Genomic DNA, 14391 nt, shown 5'->3' with positions numbered 1-14391 from the left:
CACAAGGAGGATTACCTTGTGTTTCTGTATTGCTTTACTATTCATCTTTGAACATTCTTAAAAAATATATTTTATGTCAAATGATAACTGCGATACATACTGTAACGGAAACTCTGTCGTTTAGTTTACTGTACAACAGTGCTGAGATTTCACTGAAGGTAAAAGATAAATGCCTACTTGTTATATTTATTTGATGCATATAGGAATCAGATTAGGCTTTGTAGGTGCAGCTCTATTGAAAATAAACAACGAAAAGTCTGACGCTTATTTTTCAAGAGCAGCACTTTTTAGAGTTCCAAATGCTGAGCATTGCTGAACAAGCGTTTCATATTCCATTCCATTCAGCTGTCACCGGTGGTGAATACGATTGCTATAAATGTTTCTTTCATTTGTGGGGTGCAGTTCTGCCATCTTTGTCACAATGGCATGCAGTTTCCTTATTGCCTAATCCACACACTGTGCAGACGCACACACACATACACTCACCTGCACCCAAAACAGGTATCAGTGGTGGAAGCGAAAGTGTATTCACCCGAAAGAATGTATTGCTAATATGAAGAAAATTCTACTTGACTAAGTGATCGTAGTTGAATAAATACTCAAGTCAGGCTAAAAAAGTACATATGCTGTTAGACTTTATGTAAATATTGCACTTGTAACATTTTATACGAGTGAGTTCAGTGTTACATCCTCTACATATTTGGTAGGCATACATAGCATTAGGAATCTTGCCCAAGGAGTCTTACTGGTGTGTCTTGGAATGCTTGCCCAGGCCTCCACCCTACCATGTGAAGATTGGCAGTATTAACCCCTACACTACCCTACTTACCCTGAAGTTGTAGGTCTAGTAGGTACACTCTGCTTTCACCCTACGAATCACTAGAAAACTGCACAATGCTAACATGATTGTATATTGGAAATTATGTTAAACGAATGGAAAAGTAAGTAATGTAATTAACCTGTTGCCTCACAGGAAGAAGGGCCTGGGTTTGACTCCCCGGCCGGGCGACCAGGGTCCTTTCTGTGAGTTTGCAGGTTCTTCCCGTGTCTGTGGGTATGTTAAACACAGCAAATAAAAGAAATTGTGCACTGGAATTTGCAGGAAAATGACATATTTAAGTGTCTTACCTGGAGAAGGTAACACAGATATCTTATCACTTAGAAAAGTACCAAAACATTATTTGACCAGGGTGTTACTTTTCATTTAAACCTTCAAAGTACTTGTTTTAAACCTCAAAGTCCAGGAGATGTTCCTCTCCTTTTTTCTTTGACTGCTCTGGTCTGCGCAGGTACATTCAAACACAGCAGCAGCAGGTCAGCCGTGTAAATGTCAGCTGTGTGAAACTGTTTCACGGGTTCTATGTGGGACGTTAGACAAGCAATTTGTAATCACTGATCATGTTGAGTATCAAGGCAGTCAGGAGATATAGGCCCAAGGACTTCATTACAGGTTTGACATCATTTGAAAACATGACATCCTGTAGCGTGGCCGGTGACCTAGCCATAAAAGAGGGGAGTCAGCAACGGGAACACTACAGGTTCAAATGTCTGAACTGACTGGATATAACTGATTGGGCAAATCACTAAAGCTCTACTGGTGATGCTGTGCTGCTTCTAGATAGGCGGCAAAATGACACATTTGTCTTGTATTTTTTCATTAAATTACATAAGATAGCAGCCTTGATAAGCAGAATACAGCAGAAGCTGAGAGGAAAGTCCTGCCAGTATGCAGACGCCATCTGTAGCCTCAGTTATTGACATGACAGAAAAAAATGTAAGAGAAAACAATCAAATGACTGTCTTGAATGGCCAACCATCTTCTGTACAAGATTCGTATTTTTACATATTCAAATTGTACATTTTCAAACATTTTTAATATTCTACCTTGAAAAAATGTTTCAGTTTTGAAAAAAAAAGTGATAACTAAATGAAACAATTTCTTTCCACCACTGATGCATATACGAACACACACACACACACACACACACACACACACACAAACACACACACACACACACTAATAAAATTTCACAGGGCATGTGCTGTGATGCAAGGTGGGAAAATTCAACGGTTTCATTACCACTCTCATACTTCCGTCATCTACTTCACCAGTGCAGTCTGAACTAGATGATGGGAATTCTGGGAAATCTCTGTATCTGTCTCAATCCTCAATCCCAACCAGGTCGATGATCTGCGTGCATGTGTGTGTGATTTCTGTGAGTGGACTGTGATATGTGTTTGTGTACATATCGCTTATGTGGTGTGTTAAGTGCTTAAAGCGACACAGTGTTTGTGTAAGTTGTGCAGCTGTGATACTTTTGAGCTGGTGAGGAACTTGATGTTCTTGATTGTATTGATCATTTTCTTTTAGCTTTTACCTTTTGTTTAGTTGTTCAATGAGAATGTATGAAGATGTCGATGTAAAGTGGTAGGTCAGGTTTAAGATGGTCAGGATTGTGCCCTGTGTGTATGTGTGTGTTGTTCTGTGTTGTTTACTAACTACGGTCTGAATGATTAGGGCTCATGTTGATTGTACTGTATTTCATAATTATTTGGACTAATTAATACAGCCCATATGGTTCATGTATGAATGCCTTTCTGAGGTCTATTAGACAATAACGTTTTTCTCCCTATCGAACACTATTTGATTCAGGATTTCACTCGACCCACGCAGTATTTTCCCAGACATAGCATCCCAGTTTCCTCAGCAAAGGAGATGAATCTGAAACGCTTGATTGACTTTCCACGAAATATGATTAGTCACCCAGTTGATGATACAATTCAAATTCAACGAATCCAGCTCTGACAGAGATACATCACTCACCCCTGTTGTCCTCATCGACCTGCATCTCTTTGTTGTTAGTGTTGCCGGTAGCTTCTACTCAAGGTCGTGTGCAATTTTCTTAAATTTTTTCCATTCTGAAATATCATGTTCAAGGTTCTGATTGAGAAGAGAAAATAATTTGTTTATTCTGTTTAAAATTTGTAATTGTCACTTGGAAACCATAGATTACAGTAATGCATGGAATCTAAAGTAGTCTGATTCAGACTGGGTTATGTTAGCAACACATGCCGTACTTGCTAACGTAATAGTCCGAAATCAGGCATCTTTTTGGATTCAAAAATCATGACGATGGGACTTATGTACAGTGCTGTGCAAAAGTCAGGGGCGACCCTTCATTTAGTTCATTTCCAGCCAAAACACCCATTAAGTACCATTATACCAATATTTTTTTTCAGATGTTTATGAGGAGATTAGATATTAAGACAGTCTGTTTACATAAAGAAGAGGAAAGCCAAAGGAAAATACAGGATTCCAAGTTTCCATACCAAAATGTTCCAGAAATGATTAAGAAATGGGAATTATGTTAAAATGGATCTCCTAACAACCACGCAAGGCCTGGTAGATCACAAACAGTACTTAACGTTTTTATCTTTTGAGGAAAGAAAATCCTTGTGTTTCTGTCCATCCTTCATTCCACCATGAGAAGACGACAAAGTGATGGGTCTGAATGATTTGTAGCTGTCAAGAAGCTCTTACCGAGAAAAGGAAATCAAAGAAGTAATCTCAGAACAACAGACTGGCCATCCCAGAGTCCAGACCTGTGTTTGAGGTTATTTGGATTGTGAGAAGCAGAAAATGCAACCAACTTCTCAGACTGAACTATGTAGGGGTGGAAAAATATTCCTGCTGATTTCTTTAAGAATTTAATTGTCTTTCTTTAAGTGTCCCAAAAGTATTATGAGCTGTAATATATCACTGTTGTTGGGACAGTTATCTCCATGGGACAAAGTATCTCCATTTTGACTGTTTTTTAGTTTTTGGCACAATTTGAAAATGCCTGTTGCTCTTAACATTGTGTGCAAATTTTATGTTACATGGACCAAAAGAAATGGCCCAAGTGACCTGGAAAAAGTACATTTAAAGTAAAGACTTTCTTCTTTCTGCTGTAAAGTTACCATTTTGGAGATACGAGATTTTGTTCCAACAACAGCGATATATGTAATATATGTAATATATTATAAAATATGAAATTTATTTTTATGTCTTTTTCATTTTCTGTTAAATGTGTTTTGTTTTTTTCCCTAATGCTGAAAAATGAACTTACACTTAATGAGTATTTTTGATTGGACATTAAATAAATGAAGGGTGGTCTTTTTGCACAGGTTGTGACTTTTGCAAAGTACTGTAAATGTCTTCAGAATTCACAAACACAAGTTTATCACCACTGAAACAAACGCACAAGTCATTTTCACCCTTAGATAAATATGAATAAGTATGTATGTGAGCCATTCTCTACACCATGCAATATTTTCATGCTTATGACATGTTTATCGCCTTTTACTAACAATGAATGATCAGATTTGGTTTTGAGAGTAAAGATTTCCACAATATTGTTGATGTCCATCAAACTCTTTAACTCAGTTGTTTCCTCCCTTACTGCCTTAATACAGACCTCACTGAAAAGGACTGAACTTGACGACAAACACACTGACCTTGATTTATATATAAAATGAACACAGGCTGGTTTGGGCTTTGACAAGGCCTTCGTCCGTGTAGGTAAGAATAGAGGATGAGGCCAAAGACAACTTTGCCTCATCCACTGTTTATGTCAGCCCAGCCATTTTTATATAAAATATGGGTTGAAATATTTTATTTTAAAAAAAAAAGCATTATTTTTCATTCAGGTAGAGGCTTGGAACCCTTTGGAATTGTGGATTTGACACTATGTCATGTAGTGTGATTCAACGATTTTAGTAGACGTCTGAACATACGTAGTTTTATCTTGTGACAATGAAACCACAGCTATTACATTTCTTGCCCTTGTTATTTACATGCTGACCAATATCTAACAAGATTTTAATAAATATGATTATGGCAAATGATGTGGAAGAAAGTAATGTAATGACAGACTGTATTTAGTGTAAGTGGACTTAGGAACACAGTAAAGAAAGGGTTATTAAAAAGATGTTTACCTTTCAAGTTGTACTCTTCTTTAAAACTACATAATATGAATTAGAAATAATGAAAAAAAAATCAAGTGCAATGTTTGGGCAGCCCTGGTCAATCTGTGTATTCCAGAAAATCCTGAGGTAACATATTTGTGGTATGAACTTATACATGAAATCTCTCTGCAAATTTACTATTTGTGTACATCATTGATACTAGACTTTTTTCTGTAGACAAGTTTTTCTTGTCCTGCTTCAGCATTTCTTTCTTGTTTTTGCACTATTCTTTGCAAAACTCTTCTGGCCTTTTTGCAGGAACTACATGTGTCATCTCCACACCATTCCTCTTAGATCTTCCTGAATAAAAAACCCAAACCTAATCTTTTGACTTTGAGGTACACCTTAAATCATTGCCTTACTGCAATATCAAACCTCTGTAGCTGATTCTGAGACAATTGGTTCTGGATTTATTGATATTTAGGTGAATACATTTTTCCTTCCACCTTCTCAGCATTTTTTGTGCCTCTGGCTACCAAACAACCCCAACTCATAATAGATCCACCCCCGTGCTAAAGGTTTGGCATGTGTTCTTTCTTCAGATGCTTCAAACGTTTCCATTTTCTTCCAAGAATACCCTCTGCTTTGTTTTCCATTTTATTTCATCAGCTCACCGCACTTTTCCAAAACATTTCCAGCTTGTCAAGGTTTAGTTTTGCGCTTGCAGGCCATTTTTTGGAGTAGCGAGCCTGCACTGTAGTGCTAGGTAAACTTCTCTGCAGGTCAGTTGTTGAAATCTGTGTGAGGTTTTTTTGGTTCGTCCATATCTTTAATTAACATTAGTAGTATATGATATCAGTCTAATAATTTTGACAGTTAACATCCCAAGCTGAAAATGTTTGGTGACTTTTTAAAAATCTTTGCTGCTCTGTAAGAGTAAATTGTCATGGTCTCAGTCTTTGACTCAAAAGAAAACGTAAAAGAAATTCATTTCAAAATATTCGGAAATTCCTTGAAAAAAAATTGAACATTGATTTTAACAACTGTAATGACAAACAGTTGTTTGTACCATGCAGATCCATTCAATATAGCCAGAGGTGCCTAATCATTTGTATACAGATAAACGACAATCTAACAGTTAGGAGGTGTTCATAAAGTGCTGTGCTGTTTATAAATCCTATCCTGTTTATAAAGTCCTATCTGGCCAGACAGATCAGTATATCTTAGGGTTTTTTACTTTTCTCAAGTGAAAAATGTGGGAATGATACATTTTGTAGGATATACTTCTATGCCGTTCACTCGCATAGAAGACACCTACGACATTAAGATGGTCTTAAGAAATGCATTGGTCAGTTCAGTTTGACTGTGCAGTTTTATGAATACCTCTTAACATTTGACGCATAAAGCTTGATGACTAGGAAGCGGTCACTACATGACTCTATTGAAAACCATCTGCACACTAGCCTTCTTCAGTGAAGCATCAGGAGAGAAGGGGAGTGGAACCACTGGACTGACCTTGTGTATCAACCCCAGATTGTTAATCCCTCCATCCCTCTCTCTCTCTCTCTCTCTCTCTCTCTCTCTCTCTCTTTCTCTTTCTCACTCTCTCTTTCACTCTCACTCTGTGTCCCCTCCCTGATTGTCCCCCGAGCTTTGCTATGGATGTTTCCCATACCACGGCTGTGTAACTGATGCTCCATCCCTTCTTCCATCTCTTTCTCCTTGATCTCCCCATTCCCTCTCGCTGTACCCTTCTTGACCTTATGATCTTCTATCTGCTTTGATCTCTTTATTCCGAACCTCTTAATTGATTCAACTGTTCTCTTCAATCCGGCAACCGTACCCTTCCCCGGCATGTCGAATCCTCATTGTTCTTCCTCTTTCGTCCCCTCATGCCATGCTTTTCTACGATCTTTCTTCCTGTCCCCCGTCTCTCAATGCTCCCTCTTTCACGTTCCTACTCTCCTCCCTCTGCTTCTCTTCTGTCTCTCCTTTCCCTTTCCCCTTCTTTCTGTCTTGCTAGGAAGAGCAGCTTCCCTCCCTGGGTTCTCCAGACCGCGGTCTGAGTGTTGGCGGAGGAGAAAAGACCACCGCTCCTGGCTTTGGAGTCTCTTCCTTGGACATCTCCTCTGACAATCTCCCTGAGAATGGAGCCCTGACCCCTCACGTAGCCCCCTCTCCTCATTCCCCTCTTCCCTCCACTCACCTCAGCCAGAACGGAGAGCTTCGTGGCAACCAAAAAGCTGCTCCAGTCAAAGCCTCTATGGCAACTGGGACCACAGCAACAACAAGCATGGGCATGGGAACTGGCATAGAAGGAGGGGGAGCAGGTCACTAGCAGAGCTGCCCAGATCATAGTGAAAACACGGCGTCTTTACAGCCACAGAAGACAAAAAACAGTCCCTTGCTCCTGCCCTCTCGTCATCATTAATGAAGAAGATGATACTCGTCATTCTTTTTCCTGATTTTTGCGCATTAGGCATGGGACACATCCTTACACCATCAACACTAAACAAAATAAGGGCTGTCTGGTGGAACTGACATTTTCTTTTGATTAATGTCAACAAAAAACACAGCTTATCAGTCATATTCCTCTGGTATGACAGATAATTGTTATCCCTGGAATCCTTGATTTGGGAGCCAAATATGGGTCTTAACAGATTATTGTGAGCTGTCTGAATTTCCTGATACTATACTTTTGTTTTTGTTTTTTTTTTGGTTTTTTTTTCAAACATCAGTTGGGTGAGTGACCTGCTGAGTGTTGTGTGAAAACATACATCATGATTAACTAAAAGTGGGTAAAGGTCTAAACTTGTTCAGAAAATGCCAGCTTCAAAGATCTCCTGGAGGACATACACTGTATCGTCACGTGGTCTGGCTTCCTTAGTGCCTTTTCTGTATCTTTCAACAGGGTTCTCAAACAGAATAATGATATCCCAACAAAACAGTTTGCGTTTTGCTTCATTGTTCATGTCAAAGTGGCCTGTATAATAGACTGATCCGTAATCATGCCTCAGTGGAAGAGGGGGAAAGTTTAGGCTGTTGGTTTTGGTAGACTCGCATACGAGAATCGCTTGTGGTCTTCAAATTGTAATTAAGGAACTTGCCTCACTAGACTGGACTCGTGCAATGTTTTTCTCTTCTCAATCTCAGAACCTATGTGCGATTAACTGGTGCTATAGATAAAAAAAAAATAAAAAAAAACAAAACAGTGCCATTTCAGAAACTGTGTCATAGCACTGCCTCCCATTCTCCCTCTACCTTGGTTGTCCATTTGTCTTTCACCCTGCTGATCATTCCTCCATGGACTGTTCTGTGTGATGGCATCCCTTTCTGTATGCACCTGTGTAAATGTTTTCATGAACCATATGGAACGTGAGGTGGTCTCTGTCAGGTGAAACACTTTTTTGTCCTTATACCAAAAAGTAGGCCTGTAAAAGAGGAACGTGGAAGTTGTCATTGTTTTTTACAGTCGACGTCTTTCAAACAAGCCATCTGTATGAGTGTTGCATTTTGAAAGTTAACTTTTTTCCAGCTCAACTAAAGAACTCACAGGTACAGGGTTTGATACAGGGAACACCTTAATTATGTGTATATGTAGCCTATAGTTTTCATTAGGCTGTATGTAATTTGACAAGTAGCTCAATCCTTCCTTTCAGCTATAACTCTAGTGCCCAAACAATCTAAGGATAGTGACTTAATGATCTTGATGGATAACGTGCACATGAATCTTATGTACTGTATAGAAACATGCCATCATCTGTATATGTATCGCTGCTGTCTGGGACTGATTGTCCAGTCCTTTGTTATATTCCATTTCCATTTTATGATGTCCTTTTATTTCTTGATGTATGATCCGAAGACTGACATAATGCACGTGGCTCAGCAGGCTTTGAAATGTCTAACTGTGCAATTCATTGTGTCGTCATACTTTTACCACTGCTGACACAAGTATAGGCCTTATATGACATTATGTTTAGCACTCAAAAAAAGAAAATAGCCACATTAATACAATAGGCTGAGGTGAGGGCAAGGATTCAAAGACTAACTGCACAAAACAATTAAAGTCTAGGAGGTGTTTAGTGTAGAGAAGAGAATGGACTGATTGCCATTTTAGCTTTTTTCTTTCTTTTCAAGAGTCTAGAGGGCTATATTTCAAGTGACTTTCTAATCCATTCAGTAATAAAACAGGCAACATGTTGCATCCTAGAAACGTTTGAGGGACATGGGCTTACAGGGTCTTTGGTTTGTCAGTGTGCAGCACCATGAATATACCTCAAACTTAGAAAACGAGAGACTCAGGTAAACAATCATTTGCCTCATAGCTTCAAGCAAATTGAACAGCAGTAAATAACGGCTGTCCGTGGTAGTTAGTCCATCTCTTCTCTAAAACACGTAGCAGTGATTGGTTAGCCACTCATCAAGCGTCTCTCCACCCCTTTTCCACTCTCTTTGTATCCCATCTCTCCCTCCAGCCAATCACACAGCATCATGGAGGACAATCTGGAACCTAGTTGGAGGCCTCAGCTAGGACAGTCCTCAGGATGGCATGGCTTTAATGCGAGGGCGCTATCCCGTGACTCGGTTGGTTGACAGAGGGGAAACTGAGGCTCTGAAAGTGTCTGTTGTTAGTTGGTTCCAGAGCCACAGGTGACCCAAAGAGAATATAGGTGCCCTCCTTTTTCGTGTGCTCTTGCTGTCAGTTAACTCCACCTGCGTGATGCTAGCTTTAGGGTGTTGACCTCTCAGTGCCTCCATGCCTGCCAATGGCTTGTTGGCTGTGTGTGCACGTGAGGGATGACATCCTTTGTTATCTGAACAGTCAAAGCGATGGACAACGCTTTACAGAATAAAAGCATCCGAGATAGCAGACAGTGGGGCACATCACGCGGAGAAGGAGAGGTTCTATGGGTAAGATACATTTCAAAGGTGCTGTTCTTTTAGTGCGTATTCTAACTAAAAGACATTTAACACGTTTATTAATCCCTCCATATCTTTGTCATGGTTACCATGGCTGCAAGCTTTTTCCATCGTGCTTTGTTTATGCCGTTTGGGTCTCTTAATTCGAGGTAACTAAATATGCATTGCCTTTATTCAAGAGACACTGAGATGGACTGATTCAGTGAAATACACGGAGGCTCAGAACTTTGTTGATCGTTTCGCCTCATGGTCATACATGCTTCAGCTGGACCTTACGCAGGTGAGATATTTACATGCTGATAATTCTAAGAAAAGAACTGAAAGCTGATTGTTTTTTTTTTTCTTCTCTCATTTCGTTTTTGTGACAATCGTTCAAAACAATCATTTCCTTTGGATTCTGACAAACGAAGAAACGACATCCAGATGTTTTACCTGCTCCCCCTTCAACTCTTTGCACGTTGCTGTGACTCGGTCTCTATGAAAGGAAGGAGAATTTTTTTTCCTGTGTTGCTTTCTTTGTGGATAGTCGCCATGGAGATCTTGAATTACGGATGATCTTATTCTTGGAATAAAGAAATATTGTCTTTTATTTAATGGCTCAGCGGTCGCACGGTCATTGGATGGAGGGTAGTCGGACAGAAGTCTGACTGTTTTAAATTTAACTTGATTTCCTTCTTTGGACTCCATTGCCAAGCAGCCTGGATGTTTTTTTCTGCTTCCTTTTTTCACCACAAGACAAAAACATAGAACCATGGGAGATACGTATTACAGATTGAATAATGTTGTGTAGTGGGTGAATGTGTGTATATACAGTGCGTGTACAGTCTTTGTGTATATACTGGATGTATGGGTCTATATTATATGGATGTGTACATACAATTTGTTTGTATATGCATTGTACAGAATGTATTTTTTCTCTGCCTCCTTTTTCCCCCGTTCCCATTCCGTTTTCTTTGGGAATTCGTGTGAGAGAAACCACACAACAGAACTTTTTTTGGAAAAATGAAGAGATTCACCTAGGCAACTTCGAGGCAGGTGTCTTTGGAAGCACTTTTTTGCACAGACTTAACATACAGAGTCTGATACCTATGATGCATTACCCTTAAGCTGCCACACACTTCGCCAACCTCGAGCTTGCACTCATTTTCTCATTGATTGAGGCATTTTGTAATAGTTTCTAGGTGACGAAGCAATGTTTGTATATATCTATATGATCTATATATGGAATATAATAATATTTCCAGTTATCTCTCATCTTCATGGCTATTTATCCTTCCAGCTTGTATTACTCTTGTTGCTTTCTGTTTCAGTGCTCCTATATTTCATTGCGGTGGTGTGTGTTGGCTGGGGTTGAGCTTCAGGCTCATATAAGAGCTACAGTCATTTATAAGGTCAACCCCTTGAGAAATTTACCAAACTCTGTCCTGTTTTATTCTATTAACCTTCTACATGCCTGACACTTTTTTCCCCCTTCACTTTTTTCTTGCCAAGCTAAATCTTCCATGCAAGTAACCATTTATTTATCCTCGGAAATGGATGGAGTTCCCATGATGTGCCTCCTTCTAATAAATATTCATTTGACCTTTGCCAGCCATAAGCAAACCATATCCATGCTCCTTGACAAGCCATAAGCCCCACCCCTAAAATGATGTTTTTGAAAAGGGCAGACATTTGGGAATTTAATTTTGTTTTTGTATATATTAATGGAAAGAGTGATACTTTGGAGTGTGTTGCTAATGTTTATGAATTTGTTATGAATGTTGATATTCTGGTTATTGAATTATAATTATTATTAATGTAATAATGATTCTGATTGCTACTCTCATTTCATCCTTTAGTTTATTCAATGCTGTTGAGAACAATGTATTAATTTCTTTGTTCTGTTTTTTTTTTTTTTTTTTTTTTTTTGAATAAGCAGGAATTTATATTTTTGGGTGGGTGAATTATAGAGATTAAATTAATAAGATGAATTAAAAATATAAATTCTTATCATAATATGCCCAGAAAGTGTCTGTTGGAATGTCTATCTATCTATCTATCTATTTATCTATCTATCTATCTATCTATCTATCTATCTATCTATCTATCTATCTATCTATCTATCTATCTATCTGTCTGTCTGTCTATCTATCTATCTATCTATCTATCTATCTTTGCTGTTGAAACAAAACCAGTTTTTGCTCTTATATTTTTTTACATTATTTGAAAATACCCACTTCTAATTATATTATGTCAACATTTCATGATGAACAGGCCAATAAAAATGGTCCAAAATGAAACTGAATAAGATTTTATTAAAATAAAACACAAGGTTTTATTCCAACAGCAACTATCTATCTGTCAAGCAAACTGGCAGATTTTTCTATCATATATGATTACAAAAGTAAATACTGTTCTTTAGTCCAACCTCACAAATTAACATGTCGCTTAGCTCAATACATAGTAGCTTATTTTGTCCAGCTACAGATTGACATTAAGAATTAGGCTAGACTAGTCATCTTATAGGGGCCTATTCAAAAACAGGAACATATTTTTAGTTATAATTAATTAGAACCACCATTACAACTGTAATTAATGGTGATTTTATTTTGTTTTTGTATATTTTATGCCACTCCTAAGTGTCTAATTTAGCTAATTCACTAAGTTGTGGCCAGTTAGAGATAGCTTAACTTACTGGCTGATATAAAACCATATACTGCATTTAAAAAAAAGTCTGCATTTACAAAGCTTCATTTTTACTGTAAAGTGTGAATATATACAAACAAAAATTCTTCTAAATGCTAATTGCATTAATGTTCACTTGGCAAACTCCATACAAAGTAATAATTTGAAAAGTAGTTATCAGCAACATCCATATTTATCTGTGTTTTATTTCTGGTTCACTTATTGGTGATATAATAGTGCTTGATGACTTTATCTTTAAGAATTTGCTAAATTGCTGTAGGTCTCAGCTGCAAGTGATAGCAAAGACAGCAGAACACCCTCGATTACTTGAAAAGGCACCAAAGACTGTAAAATTGGTTAATTTTGGTGCTGCGCTGATGGCCAATGGAAAAAGCACAGTTTCAGATGTCTGGTGCCAAAGATTCCGATGTGTTGCGCTGTGGAAAAACATCCTAAGATGCAGCGCACCAGAGACAGTTGCTACTTCATTCTTGCTGAACTGAGACTGTGCTTCCCAAAATGAACAGCAGCTGTGCCAGCTGGTGGACAAAAAGGTCAAGAATAAAATTTAAGGACTAAACTGGCGCACACAAACATCACTGAAGTACCTGGCACATTATTATCATCTTAGCAGATAGAAATTATTAAATTGAACTTCAATGAGCAGTTGGACACAACTCAATGAATCACTCAACTCTGTGAACTGAAAAAGCCAACTTTGTCCCACAGAGAAATGCATCTGTCTTTGTGGGACATTTTTATTTACTTTTTCATTACTCTGGGTAAAAATAATAAAATGTATATAATTAACTCAGTTATACCCACAGTGTGAACTACTCCTGGTATTTGGGGGTCTCATGTCAGCTAGCTTCTCCACTTTTTTTTTGGAAACTTTGTTCTACACATTAATTGAGATCTTTTTGGTCTTCATTTTAAGAAATGATATTTTATATATATATATATATATATACATACATATATATATAATTTTCTGTTTCAGAAAAGAACCAGCCAAACGGACCCAAGAGTGTCACACATTTTCATGTATCCCAACATCATGGGGACACAAAGATATAGAGTGGCCCTAAAATGTATTTGGACATTTTAACCATTGGTAAACTTTAACAAGCATCTTTAGAATACTTCTTAAAATGTTCAACAACATGATATTTGTTTCAGAGGAAAGCACTTTAAGTGCAACATTAATGTGACAGGCCTTTTAGGCAGAGAATTCCAGCTAGACTGCACCAAGACTACTGAAAAACACAGAGGAGGAATCATTAAAGGTCTGGGGCTGTTTTTCTTGCACTGGTGTAAGATTGTGTTCATTGATGGATGGTGAATCCAGAAATGTACAAAGGAATTTTGAATGCATCCCTGCTAAAAAAAAAAAAAAGACCAGCATAACCAAGTTTGTCCCACAGAGAAATGCACCTGTTTAGTAAAAATGATTAAATGTATATAATTAACTCTATTATACCTAGTGTGTGAAATACCCCCTGGTATTTGGGATTTGTGGGGTCGCGGGCCGCTGTTTGCTTCAGGATTTACTGGCTGCTGTTTTGGATGTTGACCGTGTTGCATGACCAGCTAAACCAGCACCAGACTAAAGCAGCCTAGACCAGAATGGATTGCATGCTGGTCTAAGCTGTTTTTGAAAATGGTTCTATATACCACCAAAAAAGGGTTCTTCTGCTGTTATGATGCCAAGCTTATCACAATACATGAACCCTTTTTTGGTGCTATACGGAACCTTTTTCAAAAAGGCACATAGAACCATATACAGCTACTTTCTCCGTCAATCTGAACAATGATTTAACCATGCCACGAACCATTTTAGCGTGAAATCGTTCTATATAG

General features: G+C 38.2%; 1 protein-coding gene across 10 annotated transcripts in view; it reads left to right on the top strand.

Moving 5' to 3' along the window:
• Positions 1 to 11744, top strand: part of syngap1b (synaptic Ras GTPase activating protein 1b) — a 183262-nt gene extending 171518 nt beyond the window's left edge. For 7 of the 10 annotated variants that reach the window (XM_037534099.1, XM_017708749.2, XM_037534101.1 and 4 more), the window contains one exon: positions 9423 to 11744. In XM_037534099.1, the coding sequence (XP_037389996.1) occupies positions 9423 to 9540 (118 nt within the window). In that variant the 3' untranslated portion in view covers positions 9541 to 11744. Of the gene's footprint in view, positions 1 to 4455; positions 4562 to 6598; positions 9019 to 9422 lie in introns of those variants that run through there. The other 3 variants (XR_005129590.1, XM_037534102.1, XM_037534103.1) reach the window with 3 other exon arrangements.
• The last annotated feature ends 2647 nt before the right edge of the window (positions 11745 to 14391 follow it).

Source organism: Pygocentrus nattereri, chromosome 24 (genome assembly GCF_015220715.1).
Source record: "Pygocentrus nattereri isolate fPygNat1 chromosome 24, fPygNat1.pri, whole genome shotgun sequence".
Lineage (NCBI taxonomy): Eukaryota > Metazoa > Chordata > Actinopteri > Characiformes > Serrasalmidae > Pygocentrus > Pygocentrus nattereri.
The sequence above is the reverse complement of the archived record's forward strand: the minus strand, read 5'-3'. Positions and strand labels throughout refer to the sequence as shown.